This window comes from Leptopilina boulardi, unplaced genomic scaffold, assembly GCF_019393585.1.
Source record: "Leptopilina boulardi isolate dan_hultmark-lab unplaced genomic scaffold, ZJU_Lbou_2.1 LbouV2_122, whole genome shotgun sequence".
Classification (NCBI taxonomy): Eukaryota; Metazoa; Arthropoda; class Insecta; order Hymenoptera; family Figitidae; genus Leptopilina; species Leptopilina boulardi.
The window spans coordinates 1,704,065-1,719,388 of NW_026137666.1; the positions used below are offsets into that span (position 1 = coordinate 1,704,065).

The 15,324-nt window shown below is 30.6% G+C and overlaps 1 protein-coding gene across 4 annotated transcripts in view; it reads left to right on the top strand.

The window, feature by feature from the left end:
• Positions 1-336: 336 nt before the first annotated feature.
• LOC127286718 (breast cancer type 1 susceptibility protein homolog) overlaps positions 337-15,324 on the top strand; it is a 167,545-nt gene continuing 152,557 nt past the window's right edge. For 3 of the 4 annotated variants that reach the window (XR_007843783.1, XM_051313271.1, XM_051313265.1), the window contains exon 1: positions 337-563. Coding sequence is in view for 2 of the 4 variants with exons in the window: in XM_051313271.1 (XP_051169228.1) it covers positions 481-563 (83 nt within the window). In the remaining 2 variants the exon portion in view is untranslated. The remainder of the gene's footprint in view (positions 564-15,324) is intronic. The other variant, XM_051313285.1, reaches the window with a different exon arrangement.

Sequence of the window (15,324 nt, forward strand, 5' to 3'; positions counted from 1 at the left end):
GCGGACCGCTCGCGCAGTTTTAGGCTGCACCTGGTCCCATGGCAGCGTTTTGCGTTGCGTTTTGTCACTAGACCATGAGTGTAAAAGAGATGCAGATATTGGGATCGGCTAAACTGCAATACGCCATCTGGTGGGGACCCATTCTCTCCCTCCATTTTCTTTCTTTGTCTCTCTTCAATTAATAGGTTAGAAAGAGTAGAAAAAACAAAATGGAGGGAGACAATGGGTCAAAGTTACTAGATTGTTACTAGACCACCGTTCCCAATATGTTTGCTATGTTTACACTCAGGGTCTAGTGACAAAACGCAACGCAAAACGCTGCCATGGGACTGCAGCCTTATATTGGTGCTCCAACCCTGCGTTCACATGTGTTTCTATAGTTTGAATAATTTTGAATTTAACAGTTGTTTACATTTTTGACAGTTAGTTATCAAGTAGACACAAAAAAATAAGGAAGAATTTTATAAATGATTGTTAAAAATGAGTAAGAAAAAAGAAGATGCAATTGAAAAGTTGTCTGATGCAATATGTGTAATACGAAAGTCTTTGACATGCAGTATTTGGTAAAAATATATTTTGTTTAATACTAAAATGTTTAAGTCAGTTGTCAATAATCAGAATGCGAGTATAATATCAATTTGCTCGTCTGTCGAAAAACATGAGTGAGAATGGCGGACAGTATTTTTTTCAATCCGGTATTTATGGAGGTTCAACTCTTTGATTAACCTCAAATTGAAAAGTTTTCAACAACAAACAAAACTTTTATTAAGTGAAATTGATTTCATAAAATTTTGAAAGATACAGCTATACAAATTGCAAAAAAAATTATTTTGATATAATATTTGTTGTTAAATAATACATATTTAACATTTTGTGTGTATTGTTAAAAAATGAAACTGAAGTTACCAACGTTGATTCAACGAAAAAAAAGTTAAGGATTCTAATTCTCAAAAAATGAAATTTGCTTATTTTCAACCCTCCAAAACGTGAAATAAAAAAACAGTATTTATCATTTGTTTGTCACGAATTTTCCCAAAATCCCAAAAATTCAAGTAAATTGCTATTTCCTAGCCTCGGAAGCAATTTTTCTCGCTTGATAATTATTTCAGGGATCACAGAGTGTCACCTATTCACCTTTATTCACCTATTTTGAAATTTAGTATCTATTTCACCTATTTCGATGATTTGTCACCTTTTTCACTTTTTTAGGGTTCCGTTCTCGCAGTGAACCGAAACGGAACCCTTATGATTTCATTCATGTCCGTCCACAAAATCCTGTCCCCCCCTCTAAAATCTAGCCATTTTAACCGATTGGGCTCAAACTTACAATTAGTATTAATACGTATTTTCGCGAGTAGATTAAAGGAAAATTATAGCGAACCCGATTGGAATCAATTTTATATAACTATAGTACAAAAACTCGAAATTTTGGAAAAAAGCGTGTCTCCCATTCACTTTTACAGTTTTGGAGCTCGGATGTTCAAATTTGGTATACATACGTAATTTTGCAAGTAGATTAAAGGAAAATTATAGTAAACCCGGTTGGAATTGAATTGATTATAGTTATATTCCAAAAACTCGAAATTTCTGAAAAAAGCGTGTTCCCCCCCATCTTAACTTAGCTAAGAAGCTGAAACTTGGTAGACATATTTAATTTCACGTACAGATTTTACGAAAAAAATAGCCAACCTCTTTAAAATATTATATTTAAATTTAAATAATCGTGAACGGAACCCTAGGTAAGCGAGAGTAACTCGTACTTGGCCAATTTTTTCAGTTGAAGGGTCAAGCGCCAATTTATCGAAAATGAGGTTTTTGCATAAAAAAATCAAGAAAATTCATTTACACATTTCTGTAGAAGGATTTCCTTTTTTATTGCGTATTTAAATCAGTTTTTAATAAAAATTAAATTAATAAAATAGCCTCAAATTTACTTTATTGCAACCTGATTGAAAAACAAAAGAAAGTGGTGAGTCAATAATATTATCAAAATAAAAAAAAATATTATTTTTTTAGGTTTTATTTTAATATTTTATTTTAATTTTATTTTAATAATATTTTAATTAATAAAATTAATAATAATAATAATGTATTTTCAATTTTAAACAATTTTAAAATCATTTTGTTATTAATTTTTAAATATTTTTATGGTTATACTAAGTGAACAATTGAATTTAAAGATGAAAGTATTGCTCAATTCCAAAGCAAGCAATTAATTCGTAATTTTCTTGAAAACCAACAATTTTTTAAAGGAATTTTTTTTTCTATTCATTTCGTCGATTCCATAGAAAGAAACTAATTTTCCAGTTTTTCATTAAACTGTATATTTTTTTTATAATTAATGTTTAAAGAAAATGTGCGCAGTTGATATAACCTTAAGGAACCACAGTTTTTTTTAATTTTATCGTTAATATGTAGGTTTATTTCAACAAATTGTTGTTTATTTATTAAAACATACTAATATATCGAAACGGTTTTCTCAGTTTTTTTTAAATGACCTGCAAAATTTTTGAAAATGTTTTTTTTACTTCCTGTAAAAACAGTGAATTGGCGCTTGACCCCTTTTGTCATTCTACCCTTCAGTTATTGAAGGAATTTTTTTTTATTATTTATAATTATTTTTTTGTGTTTAAATATTGCGCTTTTGCTTCGAATTGGAGAATAATACCAATCTCAGCCAATAAATTGCGCGATTGAACCATTTACAAGCCATACTTGGCCATTTGAGCATCGTAGCTCCAAAACTGTAAAAGTGAATGGGAGACACGCTTTTTTCCAAAATTTCGAGTTTTTGTATTATAGCTATATTAAATTCAATTCCAAAAAAAAAAAGAAAAGAAGTGGACAAGCTTCATAGCAGTATCAGAAAAAAAAATCTCTTATAATGGACAGTGCTGCAAAAAAAATGACTTCTTGAGAATGTTTTTCTCAGCTTCTACTTAAGTTTAAAAAAAGTTTTATTTTATATATTTTATAAATGTTGAATTTATAATTATGTTTTGATGCAGAATAATAAAAGTACTCTTTAGTAACAAATAAATTGTTAATAAACCTTAAATTACATGTTTATTCATCTTTAACAATAATTTTTTTGTCACCTATTTTTGAAAAAAATTGTACCTTTTCACCTTTTTTGATGACAAAAAGTACTGTGATCCCTGTTATTTATTTCAATGCTAGAAGCCTTTAAAAAAACAGAAAAATTGCTTCTTAATGGGAAAAAGCAATGATTTTGATTTTTTTGTCATGGATTTTTTTCAAAAATCCCGAAATTTCTGGTAATATGTTAGGGTAAATGTACTAATTACGGCGCGGTTCGAGTCAAAATACATTTGAAATAGAAAATTCGACATTTTTATTGTATAAAGTAAATTGAAGACTTATTAAACTAAAAGCTTATGTTATTTAGATATAAAAAAATGTAAACTTTATAAAAATCGATTATTTAAACAAATATGAGAAATTAAAACTAATACCGTAATTTCCTATTACGGCGCGTTTGTATCAGTTTCAGTGTATCAATTTCGGTGACCAAAATTACCTGTATTTTGAAGATACTTTGCCCGCCGTAATTGAAGCTGATGGAAATCTTAAAAATGTTTCAATTACGGCGAGGGAAAAAATTTGATCTCAAATAATTAAATTAATAATTAATTAAATGTGCATCTTTATAAGTAATTGTATCAAAAAAAGATTAAAATCATTTTGTAACAGTTATATTAAATATAATAGTAATAATAGTTACTTTTTATGAACGCGCCGTATTTGGTACACTTACCCTATTTCCTCGCCTCGGAAGCAATTTTTCGGGTTTGATAATTATTTGGTCCAATGCTAGAAGTCTATTAAAAAAAACAGAAAAATTGGTTCCAAGTCAGGGAAAGCAGTAATTTTGATTTTTTTGTCACAAATTTTCCAAAAATCTCGAAATTTCAAGTAAATTGCTATTTCCTTGCCTCAGACGCCTTTTAAAATCGCAATTGCAAAAGGTTCCAAGTCGGGCAAAGCAGTGATTTCAATTTTTGTCACGGATTTTACGAAAATTTCGAAATTTCAAAAAAATTCCTTATTTCCTGACTTGGAAGAAATTTTTTTGTTTTTTAAAAGGCCTCTAGCATTAAAATAAATAATTATCAAACGCGAAACATTGCTTCCGAGACGAGGAAATTGCATATTACTTGAAATTCCGGGATTTTCGGAAAATCCGTGACAAAACAATTATAAATATTGTTTTTTTATTTCAGGTTTTGGAGGGTTGAAAATAATCAAATTTCATTTTTTGAGAATTAGAATCCTTAACTTTTTTTTCGTTGAATAAACGTTATGGTAACTTCAGTTTCATGTTAAAACTTATTTAAGAATTATAATTTTTAAAATGAAAAATAGAATTCCCTTCCAAACGTGTAATTTGTAAAGTAGTAGAGTCGATCAACAGGAAGGTAAGAAACATAAAAGAACTGTATGTAATTTTTTATTAACAGTGAAATCATTACCTAAAGTATCATTTCAGAAATAGAACTTTTTTTATAATTTAGTTCACGATTGAGTATACTAACATTACTCCAAACAAATTCGTGTTTGAAGTTTAATTGATGTGCTTTCGTCGTGTGCTTTTGTTTTTTGCGTTTATTAATTTATTTTAACTTTTCTTTTATTTATAAAATTTTTTTAAACTTTGACTAGTAGGTCAGTCAATAAAGACAAAAAGTGCCACTAATTGCTTACATATTTTTCTAAACGGATATTTGTAGTTTAGGAGAGTAGTATGAAGGCCCCATAGTTTGCTCTCGATTTCCGGTTGCAGAAATTGTTATAAACAATGGTCAAAGTTAGTGAAAGGGGGTTTTTTGGCGCTCATTTCTTTCCTTTAAATTTTAGAGGAAAAAGTTGTTATTAAAAATACCTACAAAATGGTGGGTCGAATGTTAAAATCGGATTATTTGTTTAAAAGTTATTTAATTTAAACCATTAAAAATGGTACTTTTTTAATGAGACATTCCAGTTCAAAATGGGGATAAAGAAAGTTTTTTTTAGAATGTATTTCTAAAAAAACCATGACATTTATTCAGAAATTTTTGTTTACATATTATAAATAACTTATTGAAGAATATGAAGAAAAAAAAATTCCACTTGTAGTCCAAGATGGCGGCGATGTACATTTTCAAAATATGTTTATTTTTTCATGGGGGGATCGATTCCGAGATATCTACAACAGATAGAGACATAAAATAAAAAGCATTTTCTTCGTTAGATATTTCTCTATAGATGGAACCTCAAAAAACTGGAATTTTCGCCTTCTTCTTTTTTTTATGATAAATTTTTCTCAAAACTTGAAAAAACAAATGTTTTTATTCAAAATTTCTGTTGTAGAAAAAAAGGAAAAAGAAATTTTCCATTTTTTGAGATTCCATCCATAGAGAAATATCTAACAAAGAAAATGCTTTTTATTTTATGTCTCTATCTGTTGTAGAAATCTCGGAATCGATCCCCCCATGAAAAAATAAACATATTTTGAAAATGTACATCGCCGCCATCTTGGACTACAAGTGAAAAAAAATAATTTTTTCACATTCTTGAATAAATTATTTATAACATGTGAACAAAAATTTCTGAATAAATGTCATGATTTTTTTTAGAAATACATCCTAGAAAAGCCTTCTTTTTCCCATTTTGAACTGGAATGTCCCCTTAATTGCTTAATAATTTTGTTAATAATAATCCGATTAGAGTGAAACTTTCTGAAAATGTGCCCCTCGCAAGAAAATCATTATTAAACTATAATAAAATATAATTTTTTACATTATTAAAAAAGTTACATAGTGCTACATGAATGTGTATAAATAATTTTAATCATTTTTAAAAATAAAATAACATTAAAATGCTTAAAATTTTGCGCAATTAAAAAACCGTATAAAAATGTTTGAATTAATGAGAAAATTTTATTATTAAAAGAAAAATTGTTTATATATTGATAAAAAAATTTTTTTATTAAAAATATAATTCCATTTTTGAAAAGAGGAGAAAAAATACCATGAAATTAAAAAAAGAAAGATTCAAATCGGTTAATAATTAACCGACTTACAAAAATTTTTGTAAATTTGAACGGACAATTTTAGTTTTGTGGCGAGTGCCTATCCGCGCTACCGACGCAACACTACCCAACTGTTAATCACCGATTTTTATGAAACTTGGCACACTTCTAAAACATGGAAAAATATTGAATATGTACTTTTTTATATCGGCCCTTTTTGAGTTTTAAGGGTAGAAAACACACTTTTTCAATTTAAGGGATGAAAAGCAGTATCTCATACGGAATTTACTAGATTTGCTTGAAATTTGTTACTCGGGGGTTTTCGAGGTAGCTGATTACGAATCCGAAGTCAGATTTAAAAAATTCAAAATGTCGGATCCAATATGGCGGACATCCAAATTGAAATTCAATCGACTTTATTTGAAAATCGATACTCGGGGGTTTTTGGGGTCGCTAATTACGAATCCGATGGCAATTTTTAAAAATTCAATATAGCGGACAATAAAATTGAAATTCAATCAAATTTATTTGAAAATCGTTACTCGGGGGTTTTTGGGGTCGCTGATTACGAAAACGATGTCAATTTTTTAAAATTCAATATGGCGGACAATAAAATGGAAATTCAATCGAATTTATTTGAAAATTAAATTTGAAGTCAGATTTAAAAAATTCAAAATGGCAGATCCAAAATAGCGACAACTTTTTAAAAAATTCATTGCGTTCGTTAAAAATTTGTTACTCTGGAGTTTTTGGTGTCGCTAATTACAAATTCTTGCTTCTTGCCTTTGTTGGTTGGATTATTACATCTTACCTTTGTTGAATGAATTATTGCTTCCTGCCTTTGTTGGTTGGATTATTACATCTTACCTTTGTTGAATGAATTATTGCTTCCTGCCTTTGCTGGTTGGATTATTGCTTCTTGCCTTTGTTGGTTGGATTATTGCTTCTTGCCTCTATTGGTTGGATAGTACAATCTTACCTTTGTTGGATGAATTAATGCTTCTTGCATCTTGGCTTTGCAAAAATCCTCGAGTAACGATTTTCAAGTAAATTCGAATGAATTTCAATTTCATTGTCCGCCATATTGAATTTTAAAAAATTGACATCAGATTAGTAATCAGCGACCACAAAAACCCCCGGGTAACAAATTTCAAGCAAATACTTACTTGTTGAATATCTGTTACATGTTTGTCCCGAGTAAGGTATGTCTCCATTGTTTCATGCAATTTAAATTTTTTTGCAACTGGATGAGCAGATAAATTTGAATTATCATCAGTATCATCTTCAATTTCAGTGGTAGATTCATTTTCGTCACGATCATTGATTGATCTATCCCCACTTGCAGAAATTGCAAGTTGCTTTTATAGTTTGTTTGCCATTTTTCCTGTCAACGGTTGTTTTCGAAAAGTATTTATGCACTGGGTGCTTTTCTCTACCCATTTTTAATAAACTTTTAAATTTAAAATTAAATTTAAATAAATATGAACATAAAAAACTGTTTACTGTTTATTATTTTTCACTAGTTTTCAAATTACACTGTTATACATTTACTGATTCACACTGGTACCGGCTTTTTGTTCACCTAACCTGAACTGATATATGACGTTATTGCGCATGTACGCATGAAGGCCTTTAATTCCGAAGCTACAACTCTTGGAGGAACGGCAATGTGGGAGTCAAGAAGACTAGAACCAGGAGGGGAAACTCCGTTGTAAAGATGCGGCGTGAAAAACAAGCCACTAGAAGGCGTGGCTTATCGTTCGAGCTTTGCTATTCAAACGAATTTGAGTGTTCTGCGCATACTTTCTTGACACTGATATTTGAAATGTAGCAGACGCTGTTTTTAAGTTTCCGTTTATGCGGTTATGGCAAATGGTTTACCCATAAATTTTTGGATGCGATTATTTAATAAAATTGTTGCTTTTTCATAAAAAAAATGGTGAGAATATGCTGCGTGAGAAACTGTATAGTGGACGAAAAATATGGTAAAGAAAATGAACTGCATATATTTTCTCTATTTTCTTTTCCATCAGATGAGGTAAGTATTTATTATTATAATAAAACATATAAAATTTAAACCGTGCCTTATTAAGAATTAATTTTTATTTATTCTATATTTTTCAAATTATCTGTTAACATTAAATTTTTTAAGGAATCAAAACACATGTGGTCAGAGGCTATATATATATTTATATAAGTATATAAAGTATAATTACTTTAGAAGTAATTTTTATAAAACATTGAAAATGACCGTTTTTTATAATATCTAATTGAAATATTGACGAAATCCCTTCTTTCATATCTTTTTCTTCTCAAAATTTGATCTTCTTTTAAGAAATAAATAGAAAAAAAATTTGAGTACCTATACATTTTATGTTTAAAGATGTTTTTAATTTGTGCTGCATTATCTATTTGTGCTCAATTTGCAGAATGCAGCACAAAATTTGTTTTTAAATAATAATAATTTTTTAATATTCCTGAGTTAGAAAATCATATTTTGAATTTAAATTTGTGATTTAATATATTATATTAAGTATATTCAATATGTGAATATGTAATATGTAAGTTGTAATATGTAATATATATATAATATATACTTTTCTCAAGACTTTCCTTTATATATATTATCTCGCTTTTGACATTTCTAACCTAACCAAGCAGACGCAAACATTTGCAGCTGCTTGCTACGAAATTTCCCCTTCAAAACCTACAAGGTTAGTATGCTCAGAATTCGTAAATTCGTTCTATTAGCAGTACCCGAACTTTAATGACACGCCCACCGTGTGCACGTTTACCATGCCACTACTCACTGTGGTAAAGCGTGGAAGTTTCACCTCCTGGTTCTAGTCTTCTTGGTGGGAGTAAACGTCGAAGACTTGACGGAAGACTGGGCATTTTGGACGCCTTTGTTGGACTTCATGATTTGTTGAATTTGACCCATAGGAACAGACTTCCGGCGGACTTTGATATATCATGGATTGCCCTAACTACGTCGTACAGGATATTCTTGGATCCATTGTCTGAATATGGCATGGACCTCTCTGATCCACAGGGGTCACTAGAGGCGATTGTTGGCAGACAGTACCCTGAATATTCTCTTATGTTTACTGATGGTTCGGATAATGTCTCTGACCGTAGTAGATGTGGATGCGCCTTTTACTCCGTTGAAAGTGACTTTCGTTTTGGACTCTCTCTGCAGGATTTTGCATCTCCTTATACAGCGAAAGCTTATGTTCTATTGACGGCAGTCAAGCATATCTTGAACCGAGTTATGGAGAAGACCTTTATTCTGTCTGACTGCAGAGGGGTTGTTTACTGTATTGGCAACAAATTTAGAGATGGCGGGGGCTTTAAGATTTAATTAACAAGATCGCTAATCTGCTCTATCAGGCTAGGGAAAGGGGTCTCTCTATTATAATTATGTGGATTCCTGCCCATAGTAGGGTTAAGGGTAATAATGTTGCGGATAGAATTGCTAAGGTTTCCGGGGGGATGCCTTTTAAGATTAAAATTGGTCTACCTTATCAGGAACTCCGTGATTTGATCAACTCGGAACATTCCAACTGGCTTCGAACTGGCTGGCCTTTTTATGGTGGCAGGCCTAAGGGTTTAGATTATTTTTCCAGAATCTCATTCAAGTCACGTAGACCTTGGTTTCTTGCGATTGAGGCGCCTAGACCGGCCGTGTGCAGAATTACCCGTTTGCGGACTGGCCACTTATGTGTGACCGAGCACTTTCAGCGAATGAGGTGGAACATCGACCTATCCTGCCCTTGCGGATGTCCTACTAAGGAGTCTTTGACATTTGTATTCGGAATGCCCCCTTCTCTCTCCTGGGAAACCGGAGTTATATGGTTTTCTCTACCATTGCCTTAAGATACCTGACCGTGATTTATTTGACCCCAAGCAGATGGTTTTTAGCCCGCGAGTTGACTTTGTTAGGAGATTTCAGGCTTTCTTTAATGCCGGCACTTTCAGGTTCGTTGTCTAGGACTAATTCCTTTCTGCTCCTTCTATTTTTACTTATTTAATTTGTTTATTTTTACCCCCCCCTTTTTTTGTATTTTTCTTATTTTTTGTTTTTTTTCTCTCTTTGAGTGGCTATGGTCTGGTTCTTCCTGGGGACTTTTCCCTTCGGGTGAACTGAGTAGTCTGAAGCTGCGGTTCCTATAGGTTGGCCGGGCCTCAGTCAATCTCGAATACTTTTCAGTTAAAATCTTTTCTTATTTTTGGTTCTTTTTATTATTTTTTCCCCTTCTCCTTAGTTATGTTGATTTATGATTTTTATTCTTTTTATTTTTGATTTTGTCCTGTTTTTTTTCTTTTTTTACATCCTTGTTTTTTTCGATTTTGTTTGTTTCACATTTGAATCTCCACTGCCATAAATTCTTTTTTGTTTCGGCGTTGGAATTGTTTCTTAATTTTTCCTTATGACCACAGGAGTCACATTTGCTGCTATGTATGCAGCTTTAGTCTTAGTTTAAGCATATGATTTAACTTTAAGTTTTTGTAATGGCTGTTTGCTCCGCAAGAGGCCACTATTGAAGAAGAAGAAGAAGAAGAAACATTCAAATGAAAGTTTCAATCTTTTAATGAAACGTTTCACGACTCACAACCCTACCTTTGCGAAGAGTTGCGCAGTGAACGTATTTAAAAATCGCAGGAATACCAACAAGCAATTAAAATATTGCTGGTAATACAGTTTTAAGGGATATTAATTATAAACGAATAATAAATGGATAACTAAATATTTATCTAAAACAGTAAAGCCTACTTTATTGAATCTAAATTGTGTATATTATTAAAAATGTGCGACTCTATTACAAACTTGCACCACCTCGGATAATCGAGACCTCGGATAAAGCGAGATCGGATAAACGGGGTTTTACTGTATCTGTATATATGTATATAGGGGAGAGTGACAAACAGTGGGACACTTTTTTTCAAAGACATATTAATATGTCAATTTTATATATTTTTGGACACTTTTTGGTATTACCATAAAGTTTGAACTCTTTTTTACATACCCTGCTAAAAATAAAATCAGAAATCAGTCTCAAAACGTCAGAAATCCTGACGTTTTGAGACTATTTTGATGTTCTGTGATGCTGCTGACTAATTTTGACTTAAATAGTTTTTATGGGCCTGACGTTTTCTAAAAAGTGACGATTTCTCACTACGTTTTATTTTTTTTGTAAAAAGGGTTCCAAGAGAGGTACCAAGGCCACTCAAACCCACCATATAACTCTATTATATTATATATTCCCTTTTTCCAACAGAAGGGTCCTTTCGAGGGTTCATCAGGTTTTATGACTTTTTAATGCAAAATAAAAAATTATTTAAATTTAAATAAATATTTTTTTAAATGTTATATTTGTAATTTATAGATTTTAACGATTTCAATGATATAAAACATTATGTAAAAACTCTAAAATTACATAATGATTATACAATAAATACTCCATTAATTAAAATTAATTCTCAATAATTTAAAAATATTTGCAAAAAATTTTATATCGTTGTAATTGTATTAACATGTACATTACGAATATAATATTTAAAAATCATTTTTTTCAAATGCAACAATTTTTAATTTTGCAATGAAAAGCCATAAAACCATAAAAGATCCTTCTGGCCTATACTTTTCTTTTTGTCCTTTTCTAACGTACATATAATATACATGGAATCACGTTTGTAAGACAAGGACAGAAAAGGGAAGGCGTCAATGACTACAACTATACTTTTAAAGTCCCTACTTCAAATTTGTATTTATTATTTTACAGTAAGCTAGTTTCCTTACATTTAGTTATAAGAAAGCAACATATGTTGAAAACCTATTCTTACCATTGTGTTAACTCTATATATATATGAGAGATTCTTTTTCAATCGCCCCAGCCCAAAAAGTCAATGTTCTGGGATTGGCTTCATACTTTGGTAAATTGTTGTCCTATATGATAGTAATAAATCCCTAAAATATAAACTCATTAAAAAAATATTTGTAGAAAGTGGAGGGGGTTGAAGTTTTGACGTTAAGGGTAACATTGTCATTTTCAAATCCGTATAACTATGACAAAAGTTAATGGATTTTAATTTATCTATAATGAATTTTATTGCATTTTTCACGTACTTTTCAAAAATGTATACGAAATTTAAAAAAAAAAATTTTAACCCCTTTTTTTCAAAATCAACCCTTATTTTTCGATTTTCACCCCTTCGGGAATTTTTTTTTGTTTTTTTTTATTTTCATTGGAAAGCTGAGGTTTTTTCCGATGAGCTATGTAAAATTGAAAATGGGACAACAATAATTTTGTGAGTAACAGAATATTAAAGTAGGCGGTGCCGATAAGGGGTGTACCTGGAAATCATCTTTGAGGATTTAGATAGGCACCGCCTAATTTAATATTATGTTTCTCACAAAATTATTGTTGTCCCATTTTCAATTTTACATAGCTCATGGGAAAAAACCTCAGCTTTCCAATGAAAATAAAAAAAAACAAAAAAAAATTCCCGAAGGGGTGAAAATCGAAAAATAAGGGTTGATTTTGAAAAAAAGGGGTTAAAATTTTTTTTTTTAAATTTCGTATACATTTTTGAAAAGTACGTGAAAAATGCAATAAAATTCATTATAGATAAATTAAAATCCATTAACTTTTGTCATAGTTATACGGATTTGAAAATGACAATGTTACCCTTAAGGTATTAGTCGCGTAAAATCATTTTCGTCAGATATTTTTTAAATTTTGCATGAGTGTTTCTGACATAATTATCTACAAAATAAGACCAATCCCATCGATTTTGACCGTTCCTAAGCTTTAAAATATCATTTCAAAGTTGATACTTTTTACATGGACGGAGCACCTAATGCATGTAAGGAATTTGCTTTATAATTATTTAAATGAAAACCAGTCGTCAGATTTTAAAATAAAACTACCACATAATACATTCTCATGAAACGAATGCATACAAAAAAACTAAAAATTTTTGACCGTACCAAACTATAAATATATTAGGAGAAAGTTAACAAAATTTTAAATTATATGAAGTTCCACTGCTGGAAAGCAGTAAACTTGGCAACGCTGTAGCGCGCGAATGCATACAAAATTCAAAATCATGCAAAGTACACAGTTAGAAAGTAGGAATATCTCATAGAGTAGAATAAAAAAATAATATATTTAAAATTTCACAACATAGATTAGTATTAAATAATTCTTAATTTTTTAAATTAAATCATATATTTTAAGAAAAATACGAATGAGAAACGTTAAATTGGTTGGTTATATTTCAACAGTTAAGAAATAAAAACATTTTTTGATGAAATATTTATTTTTTACTTTATAAACCAATTTATAATACATTATTGATGTAAATATTAATTATAAATAACTAAAAATTAGTTTTCAAAGAAGCATACTTGAATTTTTTTTAATAATATTCACATCTTTAATTATTAATTATTCTTAGTAAGTCTCATACTTTTAAAAAGTTTAAGCATTTATATACATAATTATTAATCATAAATAATTCAAAAATAGCTTTTAAAGAAACATATTTGAATTTTTTTAAATAATATTCAGATTGCGACGTTGCCGCGATCAAAACTTTAGTTCTACACGTGCGATAACGCGGCGCTCTGAGTGGAAGTTACCTGTACCCTTCAAAAAGTTTGACTCAGAACTATACCTCTTGCTAAGCACAGACTGAGTCAGACTCAAGACAAACTTTTGGTTAGAGCCGGCGCGCGACTAATACCTTAACGTCAAAACTTCAACCCCCTCCACTTTCTACAAATATTTTTTTAATGAGTTTATATTTTAGGGATTTATTACTATCATATAGAACAACAATTTACCAAAGTATGAAGCCAATCCCAGAACATTGACTTTTTGGGCTGGGGCGATTGAAAAAGAATCTCTCATATATGGGACGTTCCGCGTCAACCGGATCAGTGCTCTGTACATAATTGTATGGGACCAATTGAAACGTTTAAGGTCTTAAAATGTTCATCTCGAAGTACTTTAACATTTACAATATGGCCTTTTTAAAAATCCAAAATGGCGGCCGAATTATGACACATTATATGGCTGAAATGTAGAAAATGTATAATTAAAACATTATTTAAGAAGCAAAAAATGTTCGAATTGGCATTAAATTGATCATCAACAGTGCTAGGGGTTTACAGAATCAAAAAATGCTGACACTTTTCAAAATTTTCAAAAATACAAAATGGCAGATCCAAAATGGAGGAATAGTTTTAAAAATATGACTCAATTTACTCGAAACTTAGGAACCGGGGGTTTTTGGGGTCGCTGATTACAAATCTGAACTCAGTTTTCAAAAATACAAAATGGCGGATCCAATATGGCGGACTGTTTTTGAAAAAATTACCCAATTCAATCGAAACTTGTGACTCGGGGGTTTTTGGGGTCGCTGATTACAAATCTGAACTCAGTTTTCAAAAATACAAAATGGCGGATCCAATATGGCGGACTGTTTTTGAAAAAGTTACCCAATTCACTCAAAACTTAGGACCCGGGGGTTCTTGGGGTCGCTGATTACAAATCTGAACTCAGTTTTCAAAAATACAAAATTCAAATTAATTTAAGGAAGTTTGCAGAATTACAAACAAAATAAGGTGTATGTTTAATCAACAAAAATCTCAACTAGGTTAAAAAGCATTCCGCCTTAAATTTTGGAAAAATATCTACAAAATTCAATAAAATATCAAAATGACTGCTTCAAGTTTATTGCGTGTAAAATATCATAACAAGTACGTATTTTAGTGCAGAAAATAATATTACGTAATGCTAATTTTAAAAGACACATGTTCATACAGTCCTAATTCTTAAAAGGTAGAGAGATTGATAAAAAATAAATGTTTATAGAACGTACTTTGGAAAACTGAGTTCATATTTGTAAAGAGCGACCCCAAAAACCCCCGAGTCACAAGTTTCGAGTGAATTGGGTAATTTTTTCAAAAACAGTCCGCCATATTGTATCCGCCATTTTGTATTTTTGAAAACTGAGTTCAGATTTGTAATCAGCGACCCCAAGAACCCCCGAGTCACAAGTTTCGAGTGAATTGGGTAATTTTTTCAAAAACAGTCCGCCATATTGGATCCGCCATTTTGTATTTTTGAAAACTGAGTTCAGATTTGTAATCAGCGACCCCAAAAACCCCCGGTTCCTAAGTTTCGAGTAAATTGAGTCATATTTTTAAAACTATTCCTCCATTTTGGATCTGCCATTTTGTATTTTTGAAAATTTTGAAAAGTGTCAGCATTTTTTGATTCTGT